At 35.4% G+C, this 24,950-nt stretch overlaps 1 protein-coding gene across 1 annotated transcript in view; it reads left to right on the forward strand.

Moving 5' to 3' along the window:
- The window catches only part of LOC144434441 (PDF receptor-like), a 94,880-nt gene that overhangs the window by 58,508 nt on the left and 11,422 nt on the right, over window positions 1-24,950 (forward strand). Inside the window, exons 4-5 of the mRNA XM_078122889.1 lie at window positions 15,398-15,523; window positions 20,337-20,464. Of these exons, the coding sequence (XP_077979015.1) occupies window positions 15,398-15,523; window positions 20,337-20,464 (254 nt within the window). The remainder of the gene's footprint in view (window positions 1-15,397; window positions 15,524-20,336; window positions 20,465-24,950) is intronic.

Here is a 24,950-nt window from a genome sequence, read left to right on the forward strand (position 1 = left end):
TTTGGACTACTTTAGATCATGTAATTTCACTAGATTTCAGAGAAAGGGTGCACTTTCGCTTGTCTTAATAACCCTATTTGTCATTTAGTTAGGTCATCAGATTCTTGTATCGGGTCTACCCGTTGACGTCATGACGACAGGAAATATATTGCCACACAACCGTTGAAGAGCATAAGTGCAAATTTAACGTAACAAGTGTGATTTGGTGTCTCAAAAGACAAAGCAGACATAATTTGTAATCATGATAAGTTTCAACTTATAGCCCCCCCCCCTCCTCCATAATCATGCCATAGACATGCGTACGTGTTCTGCTTTATAATGTATCGTGATCTGGTTTAGAGGTTTGTCAGGTGCATCGGTAATGCTTCATTAATTACAATGAATAATGATTGAACGTAACGCAAGTCGACAGGTACATTATAAATTTTTTTTTTTTCAGATGTACATTTTACGCGACATGACTGTCTGTAAACGTTTCGCGCCATACATATTCCCGCCGAAAAGATAGTACAAAATGTTGTACTTTTTGCGTGCATTTCATTAAAACCATTTATTTTGGCATTGAAGCATAGTGTTTCGTCTTCCGAATGTACGTGCACATCTGTAAGGTGAAAAGCAACGGAAGCAATTTTACTAAGTATCAGATAAAATCTCGGCTATACAAGTAAGAGTCGATTGGACGAGAATGATGTCAATATTAAAATGACGTAAAGCTGCGCTTTCGTCGCGATGATGCGACAATGATGCGCAATAAAATATGGGTATGTGTCATCGTGTCGTCAAGGGGTTCATGTCAATAACGTCTAAAAAGAACGATTTCCAACATTTACTCCAAGAGGGGATTTGCTACTATTGTATTGTATCAGGAAAACATATTCATGTGGCCTATCAACTTTAATTGGATAAGGATTGTGGAAGCATATTACGTTTGTTTGTTTGTTATTATTACGTTATCTGAAAACGGTGAACATGAAGTACAGTAAATGCACTTTTAAATGTCATAATTTGTAGACATAAGAATGGTTATCGATTGAAAAACAAGTAAGGACGTCGATCCAGCTGCATGCTGTCCTAGCTTGTAAGCGCTCACCAAGTTATAAATCTTCATCTTACAAGCTTTTATATTGTGTCACTGTCTCTTTAAAAACATATTGTTTCCTTGGGGTTTCAAACAGCATATACGACTGTCATTACACAGAAGTCAGATACAAATTGACGACAGCAAACATTACGCCATTTGCAATGAATACTTTCCAACAAAGCCCAATGGGGTATCACAATTTTACAGTTTTGAGTCATTTTTGCAGTGAAAAGTAAATCCGTGTTTACAATGGTTTGAAACTAAAAGCTTCTGATTACTCTGTCAGCGCATTCCTGCACGACTCCATAATTCCCATTATATACAATGCAGATGTCCAAAATATCATTCAAATGTTATATTTACCAGTATCTGTATCGTCATTATTTTTGGGACGTATTAGTGTATATTGTAGTTATCTGATATACCCATCGGTAAACAACATTTATCAATGCTGTGAATTTGCCTTTTCGAATCTATACACAAAAACGACTGCGTTAGTAAACTGTCTCTAATTACTAAACGTTGCTCGTTTCAATTGATTGTATTCCATCTCTCTCAAATTACGTTCGATGTAGACAGAGAAACCTACTAAATCAGCATTCCTTTAGGGTGTTTTCAACAACGACAGACGGTACATAATCTGAACATTTGTCGGGTTCATGCTATTCTTTAAGTGTCTCTAGTATTTACGTTTCACAGAAAATACTTCACATATTCTTACAAAACATGGAGCCCATATGGAAATGACACTGGGAACACAACTTAAGAATAATATAATATGCAAATTAGACAGCTACGTTTATAATTATGTACCGTGAACATATCTTCAATAAATCCGAAAGCAGATTATAATAATTTTAGTAGCTCAGTACACAAAGGAAATGGTTGCCACGTAGTTCCTGTGCATCTGTACCCATGGAGGCACGAACATTCATTTCTTATAAATTGTTGGATGTCTATGCGTGGGCCATAATCGTAAAGTGAATATTATATTGGTGTTGTCGATTAAGGGTACAGCAACCACGGGGGACTTGATCCGATGTCTTTGCTTGGCTTACAACCACAGCGATATTAACGAAACAAAAATCATATACATACGCCCGAAAGCGTTCAGCAGGTGACATTGTGACAAACATGCTACCTAAAATGTCAAAGCAGTACGGAGAAAGCATTTATCCTTCAAATACATCGGAAAGTAAAGCCCCCATCAAACAGTTAGCGCTAATATATTCATAAAAAATGTCGTGGGCCTCGTAAGAAAACATTTTTTTGACTTTTTATAATTTTAAGCATAACAATTTTGGCAGTAATAGCTCTATAGAAGTGATTATGGAACCGTTGGGTTTGACACTACATTCCATTTAAAAAAGACTTGCCACCGCCCTGCCCACGACTAGTGCTAACGGGGAATCTAAACTAAGTTCATTCTACCGGCACACTGTTATGTTCAGCCGCATACTTGTATACCTAGTGAAGGACAACTATCTGATGGTTATGTTTGGTTTTAATATGTACAAGTTGAAATTTAATCAAGCTATTAATCACAATGAAACCAAACCAATCTAGTTGTAGGTGAAATGATAAGATAATTTTTTTGAGCTCAGTGACAAAGATAAGAACAAATTGACACATTCAATCATATCAATACATTATAAAAGAAACTGAAACGGTTTGGACTTACGGCCAATGTAGCTATAATCAGACATTAGCATCCAATTATATTTCTTTTCCCCCAACTTATTTCAAATGTTTAGAGACTGCTGTAATTGCGTGTGTGTATGTATGTATGTATGTATGTATGTATGTATGTATGTATGTATGTATGGATGGATGTATGTATGTATGTATGTATGTATGTATGTATGTATGTGTGTATGTATGTGTGTGTGTGTGCATTACCCCATAGGGTTACTGTGTAAACGTTGCCATAAGTTCAAATAATAACAAAATGGCAATAGTCGATTAAATCAATGAGAAACATTATAGAGACATATAACAGAAAATAGGTATTCAATAGGAAGTGTTCACCTATCAATCAAACATGTGGAAGTAAAGTATTTTTGATTTATTCAGACCCCTGGAATGATGTGAATCACCGAATAAATTGTTAGTAATTGCTTCGGCTATCAAACAATATATGAACACGGTAGTAATTTGCCCCAGTGGGCTTAAGGAGCCATTGTCGGGATAAATTTAATACGAGGCCAAAATCAACGTTATCGTGAACAGAACAGCATGGATTAATTGTATACATCCATGTACCCGTGCAACTCATCAAGACCATCATATATCAATACTAGATTATACAGGGCATGATGCAGTACACATTCTATCAATCCATCGATACATTTAAATTAAGAAATTAAGGAACATCTTCTAAGACACTTTCATTTTAAATAACCGGAGTGTTTGAGCTATTTGTGCGTCGCCCACTACCAATGTTAATTTACATATGTCACAACATTGTATAGTTGTACACTTGATCTAAGAGTTAGCAGATAAGGCTAACAAAATATTTATCCATCAAGGTTATTAGTGTGTATTGTTTTTTACGTTTTCCAGAGAAGTAACCTTGCCTTAACATTCCCAAAATGCATTTCACATACAAACCATCACATGGCGATTTTTTGGAAAGGAAGCTCAATATAACTTCGCTCCAAGATAAACTATAAACATACCGACAATTTGTCTTCATTCATCTGATCACATGGTATTTGTGTGGTCTTACGTCTAGTAAGCCCCCAACCCGTACTGACATTGAATGGTATCTTAAAATGATTAAGACTTCATTGGCAATAATTTGATTATTCTTCAGTCTCTATCTTTTCGACGTAAACAGGGGGACCTAACGATTTAAGGGTTTTATAAAAGCTTTCAACTGCTTAAATAATTACTATGTGCTTTTACTTAGTAGTAGAGGGTCATGACAATGTTTACCTGTTTTACGCCTAAATACCTTGATCCAACAGTCCTGCATGACACAGTTCCTTTAGTACATATAAGCACATTAATCTCCCCCTGTCTGTTGGCAAGGACATAAATCAAAGCAATGAAATATCCGGAGACCTTCGTCTCTTTTACGGTAGCTTCATTTATTTGAAATGTAACCTGTCAGGATAATTTTATGAGACGGTACATTTTCTTGTTTCAAATGTTTTCAACAATTTGTCAAGAATACCCCTGTGGGAACTGTAAGAACATTTACGCATTACAGGCGCCAATCCGGTCATTATTTTCTCTTTCCATGTGAAACATTGTTAATGGCGATGCCGTAGTAGGCATGGTAATAAATTCGTGCTAAGCATCTGTGTAAATGTTTAAGAGTCCGACGTCAAACTTGGTTCAAATAAAGTAACGACAAAGGGGTAACAGGGATTTGAATTGATGTTTACACACTGTTACTGTCTTGTACCCCGCCCAGAAATGCTGTATCAACGTTATTATCCCTATGGACAGAATACCTGCATTCATCACAATACTAACAACAAGAATAAACCTTTGTCTAGTATTCTCACTTATTGCGGCCACATTATCACTTCTCGCAGAGCCTTCTCTTTACCCTTTTACCACTAAATACTGTCTTCTGTGGCACCAATACTCTAATACAGTTAATACCAAAATTTAAACCTTCACAGAAATGTAGCATGTACCCGATGCTATAGTCCCAAGGTGTGATGTAAATCACACTCTAAGTTAAATGAGAACAGACATTTGTAAAATAGCTTTGAAATTTTGACCTTAAAAAACAATGACAAAATGTTAACATACGTTCAACAATTAATGTAGTCGCGTTTTCATCGCGATGAAACTATCCATACCCATAAAAACTGACTCTGTAGTGTATCTACTCCAACCTCACAATACTACATATAGATTATTTTTTAATCTACTTTGGTAAAAACCATTCACTTAAATAACAACGGAAGAATAAACGTTTGGATAAAATTTCTTAATGATATTTTCAATTACAAATCTTTGCTTTGAGCAGTTTTAGTAGTTTGGTAGATTATGTGTGTTATACAAACTAAGACATATTATACATGGGAACGTCTACCCCGCAATCTCTCACCATTACTTCATCTTACTTGCTAATCGGGTTTCTTCAAATTAAAATTTAATACTTAAGTCTATGACATTGCTATTTAGCCAAACAGCAGGAACTTGTTAAATCTTAAAATAGCTTTAGACATGCCATATATCAGTTGGTTTGTTTCAGTACTACATAAACTATGATGTATGCTATTCTTCTGTACAATTTGTATCATTCAAATGTCCTTTTGTTGAACCTGTTGTTTTCCCTTTCAAATGCTTGTACAAATCTTGCTGTTAAAGTACTATGTCAAAGGTTGTAAGCAATTAGTCAGTGTGAACATGTACAGCATGAAATACTTGACTGTTCAGACCATATCTACACTTTTTAGCCTTGATTATAACTAGAAAACAGTATTCCGCTCTATTTCTTCATAGAGTGCTCACAAATCAAAGGTTTGTGTACTAATAGTAATATAAAATAAGCAAAATGGCCTTCAACTTATAGTTATGTTGTCCACACACACACACACACACACACACACACACACACACACACACACACACACACACACACACACACACACTCACTCCTTAGGGCCTTCAGTTATGAAATGCCATTTTTATGCTTACTTGTTGTGTTTTCTTTTTAATTTGCTTTTGGTATTCACATGGTAATGACAAAACGTCACTTTAACACTATAACAACGTGCCTTGTATATCCTTACGATGGGCCTGTTTGAAATATTTTGCTTTCCTGTGATCACGTTTCCAGTCGTATATTAATCGATTGAATCTTTTCCTATGGGAGATGATAATGGTGTGTTGTATAGTCAAGGGAGATATGAGATATCCGATGACGCGGGACAACTTTTGGAAAACAAGCAGCATTATCTTTACCTTGCACTAGATCTAGACCTAGTCTACTTATTTCGTCACCAATAAGTCACTGAAAAGCTAGCAACTGCGTCTCATCAAGATGCCTAGTCGTGTACCGCCTGATAGATCACTGTTAAGTTGTTTGATGGATAGAAAATGTCAAGCAGGTGTATTAGTATGCTAGGGTCGCTCGGTAACGTTGTGGTGATTTTGCACGTTGAAACGCATGATATGAAGCAGTAATTAAGTCATCCTATAAAGACTGCTGTCTAAGAGTCTCTCGAGATTTACAAGTCTTAAAGTATGATAGAAGCTTTTCTGAGAATAAACACGGAATTGTCACATATCATCTGTTTTTACCGACTAAATCAGAACTTAGGAAATGCTCAGTTTAAGTGTCCAATACTAATGAGTTTAACGATGACATTGTGCAACTGTCACTAGTAATTTGCATAAGCTCAGTTACCTTATAAGGAAACATTCAAACAACAGTCTGCTTGGTTCATCATTTCAGAGTTTGATAGCTCGACAAAAGATATCTTGCCATTCAAGCAGGCTAGTCTGCTATTGGAAATTACAACATGTAATGAAGTGAATCAGTATCGTTAACTTGGATTGTTTTCTGAAAGTTAATGTAATTGGTTATATTCTTCACACATGTAGATAATATCAGACCAGGAGTATAATATTAGTAGAAGTTTGTTTTCATTCTATCGCTCACAGCATCCCCTTATTATGAGTCACCATTAACAGATATGTATTTATTTATCTGAGGAAAAAATATTGTATATCCCTAGAAGTCCATTGTCGGGTTCAGCCAGGCAAAACCTGACCCACGCGGTAAAATGTCCATGCGAGAAGTGATCTGGTGGTGACTGCTAATGATCTTGACCAGTTATTTGAGGTACTTGAGTCGAAATGGATTAAGCCAATGCATGCCTTGTTGTAATTTAATACATGTCGCTATGGTCCATGTCCTTTGAGAAATAATGATAATGAAAAACATAACCTAATACTCCGTCTTACTTTTAACCCACAGATACTAAGCAATGATTAAACAATTGTTAAAACTTTTTGTTGTGATTACATAAAAGCCATCATTGTCGGCGAAATTAAGGGATTAGTGCCCTGAATTAAACCTAAAACGTAATGTGCTATATAATTACGTAAAAGAAAACACATCAATGAGAGTAACATTAGAGAAATGGCTTTATGACCTTAGATGTTAGACTTTCATAGAAAAATGCATTAAAAGCAGGAAATAAGGCAAACACAGAGGAATCCCTAAAGAATGTTTTTACAGGCTTTTCGTGTTATTTCTCCAGATATTTAATTGAAGGACTTTGATACCGAATTTGAATACGTCATTTAGTTTGCTTTCACTCAGATTTGCGCACCTAAAGGAAGTGCTTATTACATTTTAATTATTCATACATCCTTTAGAAAGAGTACATGACATTGATTGAATTCTCATGTTTTAAAATTGTCGTTTTGATCATACCATGAACCTAAATGACTTTTTGAGGAATGGGGTAGAGTATTGCAAATGAAAATGTATACATTGTCATTCAATGCATATCATTCCAATCGCAAAGACATGTGGGTAAAAGATAAAGGAATAGTACGTCTTGCAAATAATGTACAGTACTCACGAAAACGTTATCCTTTACGTTCTTTGGAGATAATCCTTTAAAAGTATAATATAGTCCTGGAATTAAGATTAAATGGAAGACTGATAACTGATAATTCAGTAAATGTATTACTTGTCAAATCAACCAGATTCAGAACATATTAGTTTATGCCATCAACTATTTAGTATCTATATTAAATGTATTTCAGCTGGTAATGTCCTTATAAACTACATGCTTTTGTCTCTAATTTTCGATATGCTGTGTTTCGAAGATTATTAATTGTTTTCGATAATCTAACATGTAGTGAAAACTAAGAAGTATAGATAGTAATCACGCATATCTAAATTCGACTGTCTTTTAGTTTTTTTCAGTACGAAATATATCAAGTCTGTGTCGATACATGATGTTCTTGCAATACGCTTATCAATAATCCAGCCGTCACAAAGTTAACTAATCGCTCATGGTTATTGAATTGTTTGGGTTATTGTATCCTATTTATTCGAAGATATGGCTATGGTAGTCTTACGCAATAATGACACAATCATGGAAAGGTTAAATTTCACATCCTCAAATCAAATGGAAGAGTATATGACAGTCAGGGCAGAAGTGTATGACTCTTGAATATACAGTACAGCCGTCTGAACCTAGCATGGAGGGGCTTCTAAAAAGGACAAGCCTATAGCTAGTTTATGATACTGCAGTAAAATATAAAAGTAGAGGAAACTCTTGACATCATACTTCACAACACAGACGTCATGTAATTGCCAGTTAACTTGACTGACTGTAACGTATACATAAGAACAGAACTACTTGAAATAAACAGTCCATTACTTGCAAACATTTGTAAAAGAAATTGTGACACATAATCCTGTAAGCATGTAGTAGTTATCAACAAGGTTGCCAGAGAAGAGCTTTGTTTTCCCAGATCTTGATTTGTGTTTGTATACATGTACCTCCCAATGTGCATATTTAGCGAGCACCATATTTGGCTAACAACGTAACATTTGCAAAATGAACGTGAAACTGTCGATCATATTTTCTCATGTGCTGCTTTCTAGCCATTTGTAAAAACACCCATGACATTTATGTGTTTTAGCTTCAGTGCACACCTGAAAGAAGACAAGCGATCAAAAGATATGAAAGATACTAAACATCAACAAATTGCAACCATGAATTCGAAGCATGTGGTTAGAGGAACACAATGAAGACATATATAAAACGCATCACCTGCAACCTTCAAATATCATACGTTTAGGTGATATAATTACTCCCCAATAACCTAGACGTGACAATCTTGATGTGCTCCTGATAAAACACTCTGAATAAAGTAAGCAACTATTTTTTATTGCCGTGTGACAGTGGCAGTTGTTTCTCATAAAATTGATATGAAAGCCAGCCAATCAATCAATCGCGTTAGTACACGATTCTTACATTAAAGGTAAAATTTGAGTTCCGGTTGCATGGTGAAGAATAACATTTCCATGTACTTCTCTCCTGGAACACTCTGTTTACTTCGCAGGAACAGTGTCTTCATCAATGTTGAGTTTGCGTTTGACTGACTTGCAAAATTGAACCACATTCTGCAAAATTTATCAAGGATCATCATATCTACATCGTAGACCAAAGTTTTTTGTTTTTTTTAAAAACAAAAAAAAACATACGCTTATAGGCGTACAGAATGATTTTTAAAAAAAATGAAAGCACGTCAAATGAAACCAAATATATAACAATGAATAGGAACTAACAGATTGACTACATCAAGGTAAAAATCAACAATTGCAAAACAATCACTGTCCTGCACAGACTCGTGGCATCGACCCTGACAACCAAGTTTTGTAGTTTGTTCACGTCAAGTGGTTTTTGCCTTAAGTTCAATGAATATAAATTATGATTTACTTGACATCTTATATGTCACAGAGATGGACTATAATTATCATGGCTAGGTCATTCTATCCTCTATAATTATAGACACTACGTGTATTTTATATCAAACTATAGTTTATATCATTTAGATATAATATAAAGATGATAAATTAGACTGCATATTACCACGCATGTCCGAAGTTTTTAGTATTTGATTCTACCCCCCAAAAAAATGTTCTGTGAAGCTATGCTACTATTTTGTTGAGAAGATTAAAATAACTGATGCAATAAAGTGAATTATCTCTATTAAAAGCAATCTGACAAGTTGAAATACATTAATGGTTTATGTAAATATTATATGATGTTTCTGATAACCTTGTAGGAGTTGAGTGATTAATTCAATGACACCTGTTAATATTGATTGAACTCGTTTACAAATTCATCAAACTGTCATGGGCCACTTGTATCGAAGAAGACGGTAGAATACAAATGAACCCAAACAACTGTAAGTTACGTGAAGATGTTTGTAGATATACATAACCTTCGATTTTTGAACGATTTATGAAATCCATGTAGACTACTTGGCAGTAATTCATCGTCGCTTGAGTATAAGTAAACAGATATCCCCCAGGGCTCTCGTTAAACTGCAATCTGACCTGCTAAAGATGATTCTAGTATAACAGCCTCTATAACCCGATGAAACTTTATCACTTTAAAAGCAAAAGTTTTGTTTCGTATGCTTAGAATGGACATTTACTACAGTCTGTCCAGACATTACACTCTGCAAATGATCTTTTGACACAAACTGATTAGAAGACGTACAATTTCAATTATATGCCTATTTAAAGTATTTCTTCCAGTATCCATTTTTGTAGTCCATTCACATAGTACTACCAAGTTATTAGTGGATGTAATTAGTTTAATTACGGCAACGATTTTTTTTCGAAGATATGTGGCTGCGTCAACGTAATTATTAGCCGAATGTGTATAGTGTGCGCCTCAAAACTTAAGATTGTGTTCTAAAAATAGCACAATCTAATCCAGCGTTTCATAACAGTATTAGGACAGAACATATGTTGCTGACTTTTTATATCATAGCCAAGTCTACACTGATTGATGTAGACCAAATTTTATGTTGCACTTGAGTCGTAAAGTCACTTTTGATTTGAAATATTGCATCTCCAAAAGCGAAAGTAGATCTTTTAAATCACTTTAAATGAGACACGATCGATGTCAAGACAAAGTCAAGACTAATTATTCACGTAGTTTATATCTGCCAGTCACTAATTTCGCAATTTATGTAAATAATATTGATATTGAGTGAGTAAATGGCGAGCTTATCTACATAGGATAATGATTAAACTTGTGCCATTGTCTGAAATGTGCAGAATGATATCAAACTACCAATACTGGCCAATGCTAGAAGTGATTTGTACAAACAGATCCTGAAGTAATAGTCAAAACAGCAGTGTCGCCATTTGAAAGCAACCCTTTTGGTTTGGACTGCCGACTTGCTTTCTGGAACTAGTTGAACCCTGGGACAATTATCGCTTCGACAATGCTTGCGTTTTAAGTCAAAGTTCCAATTAGAGAGTATGCCACATCTGGTTATCACTTGCATTCAATGAGGGGTTGATATATCAGATGACGGATGAGGTCTGTCTCCCTCGTGAATTCTCTACTTGCTCGATGTGGTGAAAAACCTCTAACGATGCCCAACGAGATTAACCGTGTGCGACTCGTGTCGAGTATCTTTGTGTCATGTCTTCGAAACAATTCATTTTGCACGCTCGATAAAGTTAGATTGGAGTGTTTGAAGTCACCGCATGACTGCCCGGAAACTCTATTTGTCATAGAAAATAATCGCGCTAATTCCAGGATTTTGAATAAGGAAGATTGATCACATTTCCATTGGTCGGATGTATGTATGAAATGTGTCAATTGTTAGACAAGGATTATGATTTTTTTGTCAAATTTTGATGTAGTTGGTGTTACAGTGGAAAGATGACGTCGACATATAATAGTGTTAATTTGTGCTAAAAGAATATCCAGGTTACTAACCTTATTATGCGGTTCACAGTGAGGTAGATGCCTTTATGGTATATCTTAACAGTAACGTCTAATGATATCCCAGTGTGTACTAACTGAGGTCCAACTACTCCCTAAAGGTCTCATTTGTTGAAGTATTACATTCAACGTATGTCTTTAGTCTAATTTGTAGACTGGCTATATGTAACCAATATTGATGGGTACTGTATCCCAGAGTTTGGCAATCGCTTGTAAGGAGATCAAGTCATATTGATGTACAATGTACATCTGTAGACTATAAAAGTATAAAGAATTACACTATACTCTTTCGACGGTAAGCAAAATAACTCTGATTAGGTCTAACAAAAAAACTGTGTGGTTCCGATTACTCTCAATTTTAAAATGGGTGGGGTAAGTAAATTCTTTATTTTATTTTATTTTATATATATATATATATATATATATATATATATATATATATATATATATATATATATATATATATATATATATATATATATTTTTTTTTTTTTTTTTCATATGTGAGTGTCTAGTTCAGGTACTTAGGTTTTAGTTTTCCATATGGTCTCTGTATTATTGGGTTCTTATCAACAGATGTACATTCATTACAGATTGGAAAAACAGCTTTATATTGTCTTTTTAAGTTGATGTCAGTTTCCGCATCCACTATTTCTTGTGAGACATCACAATTTTCTCGATTTTATTACTTTTTTCTCGAATGTGTAAAAACGTTTAGGGTCGGCGTGAAAAAATAGGTTGGGTCGGGTAACCGGAACCAAACATGTTTTCCTAGGCCATATATAGAACCCTTGTATCAAATAAAACTGTTTCTTCATCATTCTGTGATAAAATGTACAATTGCCTTCGATTTCAAGGATAACTGTCAGGGATAGAAATGGGTTACAAACAAATGGAAAAGTGAATGTATTTACATTTTGGTAATGAGGCGTTCTTAGTCAAACGTAGTTAAACTTACCTAAATGTTACAGTGCGGTACAATATAGGTAACCTTTATTCGTTACATAGCACAATTTGTAGCATCAGTGTAACTTATCACATCATCAGTACACTTTGGATACTGCATCACTCTATTTAAACATGTTTAATTCGTAAAGAGAACCTATTTCACACGACAATGTGTGTTTACATCCTTGAGTACTTCAGGGTTGATGTCCGACCCTTCGCAAAACCAACACATTATCATACAGGTTTAATGGTGTAATATGGCTCAGGATACCAATTCAAAGACTTTAAAAAGTATTGCACAAGAAGTTCTGTTCTACATAAAAGTGCTTCTAGTGGAAAGGTTGTCCTCTTCAAAACATCAAATAGCTATAGAACTCAACAAATATCTGTTGTATGCATCTCTTTGCAATGCTGCACTTTTCCTAACAAGAGTTACCGAAGAAGAGTCCTTTGTTGCACAGAAATGATGTTCTGATGAGGTCAGATCACTTTGCCAGTAGGACTTATAGTGATAGTCTACGATTTGTTTAAAGCAAAAGAGATGAAAGTAGCAAAACCCGTGGGTTTCCATTCTGAAATTCTGCCTGCTTTGGTATTTTTAAGTTCATGTTGATTGGTGCCTTTTTTCAAGTCGTGTTGGTCATACAGTGCATTTTCACATCGGGCTTTAAAGAAAGAGTGCATATTACAAGTTTTGTTACTGAAGCACCGTCGCAAAACCTAAAAACAAACTTCTACGTATATAATACAATTTATATCATAATTCCTACACTGAGCATTGGTTTGAAGCTTTTCGGTACGAAAGAAGCTCAACTTGTCATTTTGTCAATTCGCTACCTCGCTTCTTACACAGAATCAGATTTCGAGGTTAACGACCTGGCTTTACACACTTCCGCATATAGTACAGTCCAATGAATATCAAAATAGTCAGTTTTTCAGTTTCCACACATTTTTTGAAAGTTGACCTTGTCTATGTCAAAAATTGAACTCACTCGTCCATGCTTTATATAAGTAATCGCGCTGTAAACACAGAATTGACTGAACGGTGGTTAACGTTTTGGGTACATGACTTTTTTTCAAAACATAGAAGTATCTTAAATCATGATTAAACCATGTGTGAAGTCACTGTAGAAATGATCACAATACATTATTGAAGATTCTTATCAACCGTGTCTGTCTCTATAAACACTGTTGTGGCCATTTCCACTGTGCAGCTCGAATGATTTTCATTGGACGTTTGGTGTTCAAATGAATGACTATAGAAGAGAGCAAAGTTTTTAAGTATTCTCAATGAATATGCCTGTTGCCTATAGTGTGATTTAAATGTCTAGCTCTTTATCTAAATGTATTGCTGCTGTTTATCTATACTGATGTTATTATCTCGTTAATCGGATACTATTAGGTAAAATACATTTTCTCTTTATTATAACACAAACACGTGCTCTTAGCACTTTTATAGTTCTGAAGCATATATTCTAATCTGTGATATCGTAAATGTGTTGATATCAAAGTTTTATGTATTCACATAAATAGTCGCCAGCCAGTGAGCGTGCATTCATAATCAGAATTGCCTTTGGTAGGGCTTAAACTTAAAACAAGCTGCATGTTTGTTAAATATGTCTTCAAAAGGTGCAAATACTAACCTGCAACGACAGATTTGGGATTCATATAGATTCGCACTGTTTCTAAGAAAAGATGATTCTTTTGTTACTTTTTATAACAAAATTATAATAGATATGCTAGGTGTCGAAGTCCTTTTTCCAATTTAACTTAAACATCGGATGTATTCAGCTTAGGAATGGATGCGTTGTAAAAATGTATGGATACGTGATTGAAACGACAAACCATGCACGGTTGTTTATTTTTCGACCTAATTTCTTTTGTGAAGCCAAATAAATTGAGATAAATGAGCTGATTGATATTGGCATATGCATTGAATCCACAAATACAAACTGTCAATCAAGGAAAATTATTCCATTTGTCGAAATACCAATAGTGGTTGTTATTGCGTTTAGTGATTATTATCTAGTTAATTCGATCAGTTATCAGAATCAGTACTATAGTTACAAACATCCCAAAACTTTCATGGGTAATCAATATATACAACAATATATCTTGCTTGTGATTCTATTCAAAGTCGACATTGGATCCGTGTTATGATTACTTCTGAGTCTTACGTTAGTAGACTCTTGCTTGTAGTCTCACTGGTGCAGCCGAACAAGCCATTGTTCTAAAAGGCATAGTTTAAATGCGGAGTTTTAGCTTGATATCTGCAAAAATCAAATGATTAAATGAGATCACTCATATAACTGCAAATGTCGAAATACGCAATGGAATAAATAAAAATATGGAAAATCTGAATTTTAGTACTACCACCTTTAAAATATTAATTAAAGCTATAATGATATATATGAATGCCGTGAATAACTACCCATTGTATTTTGCTTTAGTCGGAGTGAGTTAACTTGACATTGGGGGAAAAGCTAGTCTTTGTAGCTGACTTTTTCTTATATTTCATATATTGTGGTACACTGACTATTACAAACGTTCCTACAGCTATTTACCTACAGCAAACGTACATTTGTTTCGGTAAATACTCTGTGAAAATTAATCACAGATGACAGCTTTCAATTACCTAATGTTTGCCTTGATCTAATTTGTAAGTGTTAGCAGAAGGTGTTGTCCATTCTGCTGTCGCACATCAGTGTTATCCCTCAAGGCCATCGCTAGCGCTGATCTCCCTAATCCTACTATCTTCAATTTGTTAGTCATCTTCCGACTGACTTGATCAACAAAATTACATTTAGACAAGGTTGTGTGTATGTCAGCCCTGATGTCTTTGTAGAATCATGAATGTTATGCACAGCTTACAGGTGTACAACATTATTTTGTCTTGTAGGTCTTTACTGTCCACCATATTGGGAGCCATCCATAGACAGTGGACCGTGGTTGTGTTGGCCGAAAACGGAAGTAAATTCGTCTGTGTATATCAGATGTCCTGAACACTTCGCCTTCGACACATCCCGTATGTATAACATTGAATAATAGCATTATTCATTGTCCTCTTTGAGTTTGCATATATCATGACGGGAGATAGTTGCGCCTCTTGCCACCACCTCTAGGCGATAATATGCCAACGGATACGCCAAGTGAAACGACCGAATGAAATAGCCCAAGGGTAGTTAAACCATCACTATCCACAATTCTCGAAGGATAATAGCATACACGAATCAAAATTGAAGTTGAGTTAATATTACGAATGCTTGATTTTAATAACTCTGCTGCGCAATGATGCACTACAGTCCTTACTTGTGCGCTAAGACATTATATCATCCAGTCGATTTATAAAACTGTACACTTATGCATGATACACATACAAATTCCTTCCCTTTACCCCCCCCCCCCATTCATCAGACACCGAGTGTACCTCTTTTTAGAACACACGGTATTTTGTCAATATACTAGTAGTTAACATAGCAACGCCACTTCAATGACGTAAACTGTTCATATTGTTGAATCAAGTTAAAGAAAGTCGTCATTTTGGTAAGTGATTGATCGATCATTTAAGACAGATCATCAAGAAAAGTATACATACATACATACATACATACATACATACATACATACATACATACACATACACATACACACACATACATACATACATACATACATACATACATACATACAAAATGTATTTTTAGGAAATAATGTGCTTGTCGCACAATGAATAAATTGGTAGCTTATTCTTTCATTTGCAAACATCACATTTCGTTTAGTTACAAGTAGCTTGATAGGACAGTTGATAAAGAGTTCAGCCATTTGTTTATTTATTTATTTATTTATTTATTTATTTATTTATTTATTTGATAGAAAGTCAAATACTATTATGTAGTGAGATATGTGTAGAAAATGAAATGACCTTGATGGTGTTGACCTTGGTTGAACCCATGTTTAAATGATATCCATCAGTATCAAGTCATGATACGAAAATGAGTACTATAATGGCTTGGAATATGATTTATCTGCTACTTCATCGTCTATGGTTAGTGTCCCACAATGATAACTACCCCCTGCTGCTATTTTGAAAAATGCCCAAAATCAAAATATCGCATTTTAGTATACGAGTATTTGCATAGACATTCATGTTTCTATAGTAGGTTGATTTCGAAGCGACCTGCGGCTAGCAATTCAATCCGATTTGCCTCAGTTGACATGTATTCGTTAATGGACTTTACAGTAAAACGTCATCAGATTATACAGAGTGACAAGTTCAAAGCTCCGACGATTTGACTTGTTGCTGAAATGTAGGTTTAATCTCAGAGCACAACAGAGTAGTAATCAGCCGCTAATGCATAATAATAAAGCTGTGTAAACTCAGTCGAATATCAAAGAGCTTTCTATAAGCGTGACCTTAAATACCATAACAGACATCAAGCTAGCTTTTCCTTTTACCGAAAAAAATCTCCAGAAAGTATCTGATTGAATTGCTGTAAATGTCCAGCTGTGCGGAAAGTGTGGAACACACACACGCCAAATTATATACTTTATATTAATATAAGGACGAAGCGTTTCTCGGATTTCATATTTGCTTTCATCGGAAGAGCTCTCGCGTTGTGTAACGCAAGCTTGTAGTAGCACCTCTGCCACATTACGTTCCATTTATTCCTCGATCTCAACCTAAAAACGATTTGTTAGATGAGTAGCAATTGAAAACCCTGTGGACCTGTCAGAAATTGTCATCGTTTTGATTAAGAAGTTTTCTTACAAACTTGGAAACAGAATAGCCGAGAAGTCTTAAACTTTTTTGCAAACGCATAATAATTGTACATTCCAATATCAATACATGTATGTTCATACTAAGTTTAGACTGTAACTGTATTTAACCGTGCTGGAACGATAGCTTTCACGTCCTAACAATAGTTTTTAGGTATTGTATTTTTATAATACCGGTAAAATCATCTCTCTCTCTCTCTCTCTGTAATCATTTATTTGGGTAATTAAACCATTTATAATCAAATACTAACAAATTCATTATTACTATTGTGTCGCAAAAATATTCATAAGAATATTAATTTGACTGGCTTCATGTCAACGCTCTTCATGGGCAAAATTTTACTCTGTGGATTTATCGCATTAATGAATACATATTGGGCAAATGCATTAAATCAGGTTGACGGCAACACGAATTTGTCAGTTCCATCACGCTTTCTTGTTTTCTCTGTCCTTTTTCTTTACATTTTCCTTAAGTATTTTGCCTTAGAAACCTTTCACAACTGTATTTTTGAATGCATTATCTGAAATGAAGTTGTTATTCCTATTCTTTATTATAGTCGTTCCTCTCCTGTAATGTAATTAATGCATGGAAAGCCGATCATCAGATACGGAAGCGTGCAATAATCACTCCAACGATCACGTTCATATCTGCTAGCACTTTGTATGTCGTGTCACGCTTATATGGCTATACGTGATTGGTTAAATAACTGACTGAATTGCCTTCTAACTAACCTAGCGGTGACGCCCTAATCATACTACTAAGCATATGTAAGATTTGAAGAGTGGCGGTAAATACCTCCAAATTGTGCTAGTGACGTCATGGGTTGAAAGAGTCTCACATAGTGTTCAAAACCCATTTTTGAATGAAAATATTGGGGGTATTGAAGTCCATCTCAGAAACATGTGAAGTGAAGTGATGTATGTGGTGTGGTGTTGTATGGTGTGGTGTGGTGTGGTTTGACGTGACGTGATGTGACGTGATGGGGTGCAGTGCCTAAAAGAGTTGATTTCCTTTCCAATATTTTATCAATCCGGGTCAGATCGCAAAACAAATAATGACATTTGCGCGTCAGTCATAGTTGATGGCTACATAATCAACTTCGAGTCCAAGTTTCTTCTTATTTTGTCTGTGGCAGATTTATTTCATGTTGATTGTGTAGTCATATACTGCACTAAGACACATCGACAAATGAAAACCTGAATATTTCGATGACCAAAAGTTTAAATTCACAGGAAAAATCAATCGATTAAACCATGTCCCAGCAGAGGCACAGCGTACTATATTCCGATCTCATCGTATCGATTTAACTTTAAAATGCAACACAAAGTTTCCACCGATGTCTAAAAAGCTATCATTTCTGAATGCTAAGCGACGTAGGTGAGGATAGCAGCCCTCCTCAGAGGTTTGAAAGTTTGTTAAAAGATTTATTGTGCAATTAATCGATTTGTAAGGTACTACCGCTTTGTTTAATTCTTCAAAATTGATTGTTGCTAGAACACATAAACTGTTCAAATACAGGTGATTAAATGCACTATATACACTATATATACACTATATATACTTAAAAAGTTAACCTAACCGCATTTCTATGACCCAAAAACCTTTACTTTGTGCGTGAAGGAAACATAAACGGTAAGGAACGGTAAAGTTTACAAAATTACAACATTAATAATGTAAAAGTCTTCAAGTCTCTGGTATCAAAAACGTTACTGCTATTCAAGATATCATTTTTAGAAATTGAGGTCGATATTAAGGACTTGTTAAGAATTCATCAACATTAATGTAATATATATGAATCTTATCTTACGCGAAAGAGTGTTTAGATTCATCTGTTTCTGGTAAAGTAACGAAATAAAAAGAATATATGTATTTTGATTTTAGACTTGATAAGTTTGGTGTATGAAATGCATCGGGTTCATTCATTTTTTAGCTCCACTGTCAGCGAAAGCTGCGCGGAGCGTAAAGGTTAGGTTGATTCTCCGTCGTCGTCAGTTGTCCGTCGTCCGACCGTAAATCTTCTCCTCTAAAACTGCATGGTCAATTTACCTGAAATTTGGTGTGTAGGTGTCATTTGATAAGCAGATATAAGTTTGTTCTTTATGCAAATTAGGGCAAGAAATAGAATTGTTGGTGAAATGCTTCAAAAATCTTCTTCCCCAAAACTACTGGGCCAACCGAGTTGAAATTTGTTGTGTAGGTGTCTTCGATGAGCAGATATAAGTTTTTTCAAGACAGGTTGATTGGGTCATTGTTATGCACATCAGGTCTAAAAATATAATTTGTGTAAAAATAATTTAAAATCTTCTCCAAAACTACTTGGCCAACTGAGTCGAAATTTGTTGTAGAGGTGTCTCGGGCTAAACAGATATAAGGTTGTTCAAGACAAGTTGATTGGGTTATTAATATGCAAATTATGGGTAATAATAGAATATTTGTAAAATGGTGACTATAGTACAATATTTTACCAATAGTGTGCGTGACAGTCATCATATGAAACCGCTAACCACTTTATTACTTTGCTAAAACAAAACTGCATAGAAAAATGTCCTAAATTTTAGAATTACCAAGATTTGCACCTTCCATACCACATTTTATATGTATTTTAACCATTATATCATAAAATGAAACTATATAGATTGAAAGAGATAAATAGCATTGTGTAGCAGATTTACTTAATTTTGTCGGGGTTGTCGGTGGCCGAGTAGTTAAACAACTTGCCTCTTACCACTGCGGCCGGGGTTTGAACCCACTCAGGGTTTGATTAAATCTACCAAGCTGTAAGTAAGAAGAGTGTCGTTCAGTTTGACCCTACCGAACAAACGCAGGTTTTCCCAGGTTCCCCAGGACCGGTTTCTTCCTGCACTAACACTGAACCTTCCTCCTGTTATTGGGCAATGCCTGTTGGATGGTTTATGGTTTATAAATAAATAAGAAATTTTACCTAGCTTCGATCTCTGCAAGTATGTCATTCATTTCCTTCCCTTTTCTCTTTTTATCTCAGATCTTAGTACACCTAGCTTTCAGCTCTGTAATCATGTCATCTATTTTTTTTCTATCTCAGATTCAACTTCAAGATTTTGCTCCATTGATGGAGAATGGGCTAACTTGGACGTGGCTGCCTGTTTAAATCCGGCCATTCTAGATCTGTTTAAAGATTTTTTCAAAAATAGTTCCGATGCAGATCTTACAGTAAGTTCATTGATTGTTTAATGTAAGTTTACCACACTGGATAATTGAAATGTAAGAACTACATTTATAATACTTTGAAGGTGAAGGCTGAGTTTACTTTATGTGTATTTCTTTATGCTAAGGGTGCCGAGAAATACTATTTTCACCAATTCTGAGGCGATTGTTTCAAGGGGTGAGGACCACATAATTGCCTTTATTTTCCATTTGTCCTCGTCCCAGTGTATACCCACCGCTTCTAAACCAATTTAATTTGCCAATTTCTATAACAATATTTCGAGAAATAGTTCGATGCAGGATTCGTGAAAACGATTCTCTGAACCTCCTAAGCATAAAAAACAGCTACTATAAAATCAGCACCACCTTGTTCCCGTTACTCTTGCTATGGATATATTATATGACGAAACGACGGAAACGTATGTGTTAGGCTATTTACTTCTGTTTCGATGGCTTAGATGAGCTTCAAGTTTATACTTGAGATCATTCCAGATACTCTCATTGGAAGTGTTAAACCTGTTTGGATTCATAGTCAAGTCATGCAAGACTGTATGACTATTGATAAAACGTACACGCCATTTATCCTATCCGTGCGCAAATGAAGCAAAATGAAGATGGCACACAGTTTATGGTTGTTTTGAATAAAGAAATTGAATGTAAAGTATTTAGAATCAAATGCATCGGTTCCATTCACTTCACATCCTTGTATGGCTTAGAACAACGTCCGTTCGTCACAAGGTGACAATTTGTTTTGAGGTGATAGTATACAGTCTGAACAGTTGTGCTTGCCATAGTAGTATCTGATGCAGAAAGTTTAATATTGCAAGGTAACCTTCAGGTGTGTCGTTAAACTGATGCAATTACGACATGGATTAACTTCACTTTTAGATTGGATTGATATTGAATTGCAAGATAATGCCCAGTTAAATTTTACTACTTACCTTAGCTCAAAGCATGGTGGCTAATTAAATATTATGAGCTACTTTCGGTACTGAAGATGAAAGTGTGCAAAATTGAAGATGGGAGTTTGGAAAATCAGTCTCTTGAGATGTCATTCATGCTTACTGTCCATCATACCCTCTTCTTAATGAGCCATATTTAAATGATAAAATAGTTAAATCGTCGTCAAATCGGATTTAAGGAGATTACTAAATGTCATAAAAATAGGGTGGGAATGTTGTTGTTGTTGTTGTTGTTGTTGTTGTTGTTGTTGTTGTTGTTGTTGTTGACAAGTTTAACACACCTTAATGTTTGTTCCTAAAACGGAACTAAGGAGTTCATTTTGAAGTTTGCTTTAAAATTAATACAACCTGAACCTAACACTGAACCACCCTCCTGTTATTGGGCAATGTCTGTTGGATGATATATAAATAAAGTATTATTAAGTAAAATAAATTACGTATTGAGAAGGGAATAGACCTACTTTCCATTTGAAGTTCATCGTGCCATGAAGGGTCGGTAACTCTTGCACTTTTAGGAAAATTCAAAACAACAAAAATATGTCTGTAAATTCAAAGCAGGTGAAAATTTGTGAAAGCAATGATAAACAACTACTTCCTGTATTAAACAGTAAAAGTAAAAAAATAAATGGCAAAACTAGTCGTCCAAGATACCTGTCATTTCGCAACAGATTGTGATTACTTTTTCGATGTACAAACCATAAAGTATGAGCATGTAACTGTGCTGGTCTCGCATCAACATCAATGGCGCGAATCTTTGTGAAACTGCAAATAAGCAGGGTGATATTATAGTTTCCTTGATCGTATTCAGTCTGTCGCCTCGTGTAGCAATCTCATTTCAAGTTAATTCAATCTCTGATAAATGACACGTTGTAAATGTGTCCCAGCTATTATCCTAAATGGCGGTTAATGAGGTATTGTCTTTTATCGCTTGTCAGTGTCACCTGACGACTTGTTGCCTGACTTGTCACATACTTTCCATTAAATTTTACTCCGGATAGATCGTGAAAATTAATGGTGCGGTGTTTGATGCAACGTTTGTAAGAAGAAGAAATTGGTAATCAATACGCCTGTAAATCCGCGATTAAGTCGTTAATTTAGTCGTATACATGCCAGCAATAAATCTTCATTACGATGGAGTTATTAACAGCAACCCCATAATCTCTTGATCTATGTTGCTCTTGATGGCCCTTAGCCATTTCCGGACTATGCCTTACAATTATAATTGGAGGGAAAGCTCAGCTAAACTAAAGAATTGAGGTTGTCAGTGGAAATCATAATGTTGTGTGTGAGTATGTTCGCTGTGATCTTTACCAATTAGGTTTTGTACTAAACTTCAAAATATCTACATAACGAAATTGAAAGATATGTTGCTGTGTCAAATCTGAACAGAAATGTGCATTGACTAGCAAACCATGAGCAAACTCAGTTCTATGTATATTATTGTAATTTTATGTATTTATAGTTTTTTTCTTAATTCGTATCGTAATCAATGGTTCTGTACCTAAGCTATATGTCTGTATTTCGCTTTTAAACTTTTAACGCAATGTATTTAATTCTTTTGTTTGATCCAATATAACCACAGTCTAGATCGGAATTACCCAATAAGTCATTGCATATATGTCTTATTATATATATAGTAATTAGTATTAGCGCCCCCAGTATTACGGTACTAAATTGTGTAATAATGTCCACATATAAAACCAGGTGGGTGTTCTGCCAATGTTTATCGGCATCATAATTGGAAAGTTTATTACAAAGGGACTTTTAACAGTAGGAATTTCTGCCATTCCGGCATTCTTAATACGAAATTATCTCCATATGTCTCTATTATATAAAGTGAGCAAAAACGCCATTTTTTGTTAATCTGTAAATTGTCTAGGCGTGCCCTGCGACTATACACAGTACGTACGTACGTACGTACGTACATACATACATACATACATACATACATACATACATACGTACGTACGTACGTACGTACGTACATACATACATACATACATACATACATACATACATACATACATACATACATAGATGCATGCATGCCAAGCCTGCCTGCCTACCTACCTACAGACAGACAGACATACATACATACATACATACGTGCGCGCGCGCTCACTCACGCACACAGACAGACAGACAGACAGACAGACAGACAGACAGACAGACAGACGGACGGACAGACGGACAGACAGACAGACAGACAGACAGACAGACAGACAGACAGACAGACAGACAGACAGACAGACAGACACGTATTCACTTATATTGTCCAGTCAGTCAGTCAGTCAGTCAGTCAGTCAGTCAGACATATATACATACACACAAATAATATTCACAAATAAGGATACTAGCCTAGGTAGCCAACGTATCTGACACCCTATACAGCTAAACAGCATTACAATGATCCCTACAAGTGCAATTCAAGTTGTTGTGTATCAGATATAAGAATATTTGCACATTAAGTCAATCATAAAGTATAGGAGCAGTTACCATACGACAGGAAAAATGTATATGAGAGTCAAAACCAATTGAAAAACATTAGCCGCTTATTTTATTGCAGTTGCATTATTTCACTGAACGACATATGTTCGAGTCTGACTACATGTCGTCATTTGATTGTGAACTGTGATTTAATGTGTTCTACTTTGAAAAGTAATTTCACGTTGTGAGACAACCACCGCTCTTTATCTAATTACCATTACGCGAACGATTCGACTGCTTTAAAGCTGTAAAACAGAAAGACAATACATGCGTCGCGAATCGGTCTTCCCTACATATCATAGATATTCATTGCTACATTCCGTCAGATAGGCTGTATATAGTATTCAAAAAATGAAAAGTAAAGTGCATCCATCTAATTGTGCTAAGAAATGTTTAAATTGCACAGAAAATTTTGAGGGTGTAAAATGGAAACCACAGTTGGGTCGCATTTCTGTTGTCATCCTTTAAGGGATAAAGACACAATCTGTGTATGCGGCTTCAGGCTCGTTCAAAGTCTGAAACTTGTCGTGCTCTGGGTAGGAGATTTTAAGACGGACATCTTGTACAGAAGTCGTAAATTGTGTAAATCTACAGACTTCATTGTCGCAGGATTAGTTGTATTTTGAATTAAACAGTTTACTAGACTTGTATAAACGGTGATTCGATACTTCTAGCACGGAGCAAGTCATCGACGTTGTAAAAACCACAGGCCTTTCCACGGCACAATCTTAGACGCATTTACTTTTGTTTCGTCAGCGGAAAGATGTGCAAGTAAGACTTCTTGAAACTTAATAAGGACTCAATGCCATAGGCTATTGGTGTTGTTAAGGTTTTTCTTCTTCCTTTCTTCTTCTTGCTTCTTCTGCCGTTTATTTGTCGAGCTAGAACTAGAAAATGGTTGCCCGTAAACCTTTCAAACTTGGTCAGCTTATCGGGGACCATGAGTACCCGAGCACCTGACCCAGGAATTTCGGGCTGGTCACATGACCGGCCGCCATATTGGATTTCGTAAAACGGTTTCTTATTAAAACCCAGTGGTTCAG

This window comes from Glandiceps talaboti, chromosome 4 (assembly GCF_964340395.1).
Source record: "Glandiceps talaboti chromosome 4, keGlaTala1.1, whole genome shotgun sequence".
Taxonomy (NCBI): domain Eukaryota; kingdom Metazoa; phylum Hemichordata; class Enteropneusta; family Spengelidae; genus Glandiceps; species Glandiceps talaboti.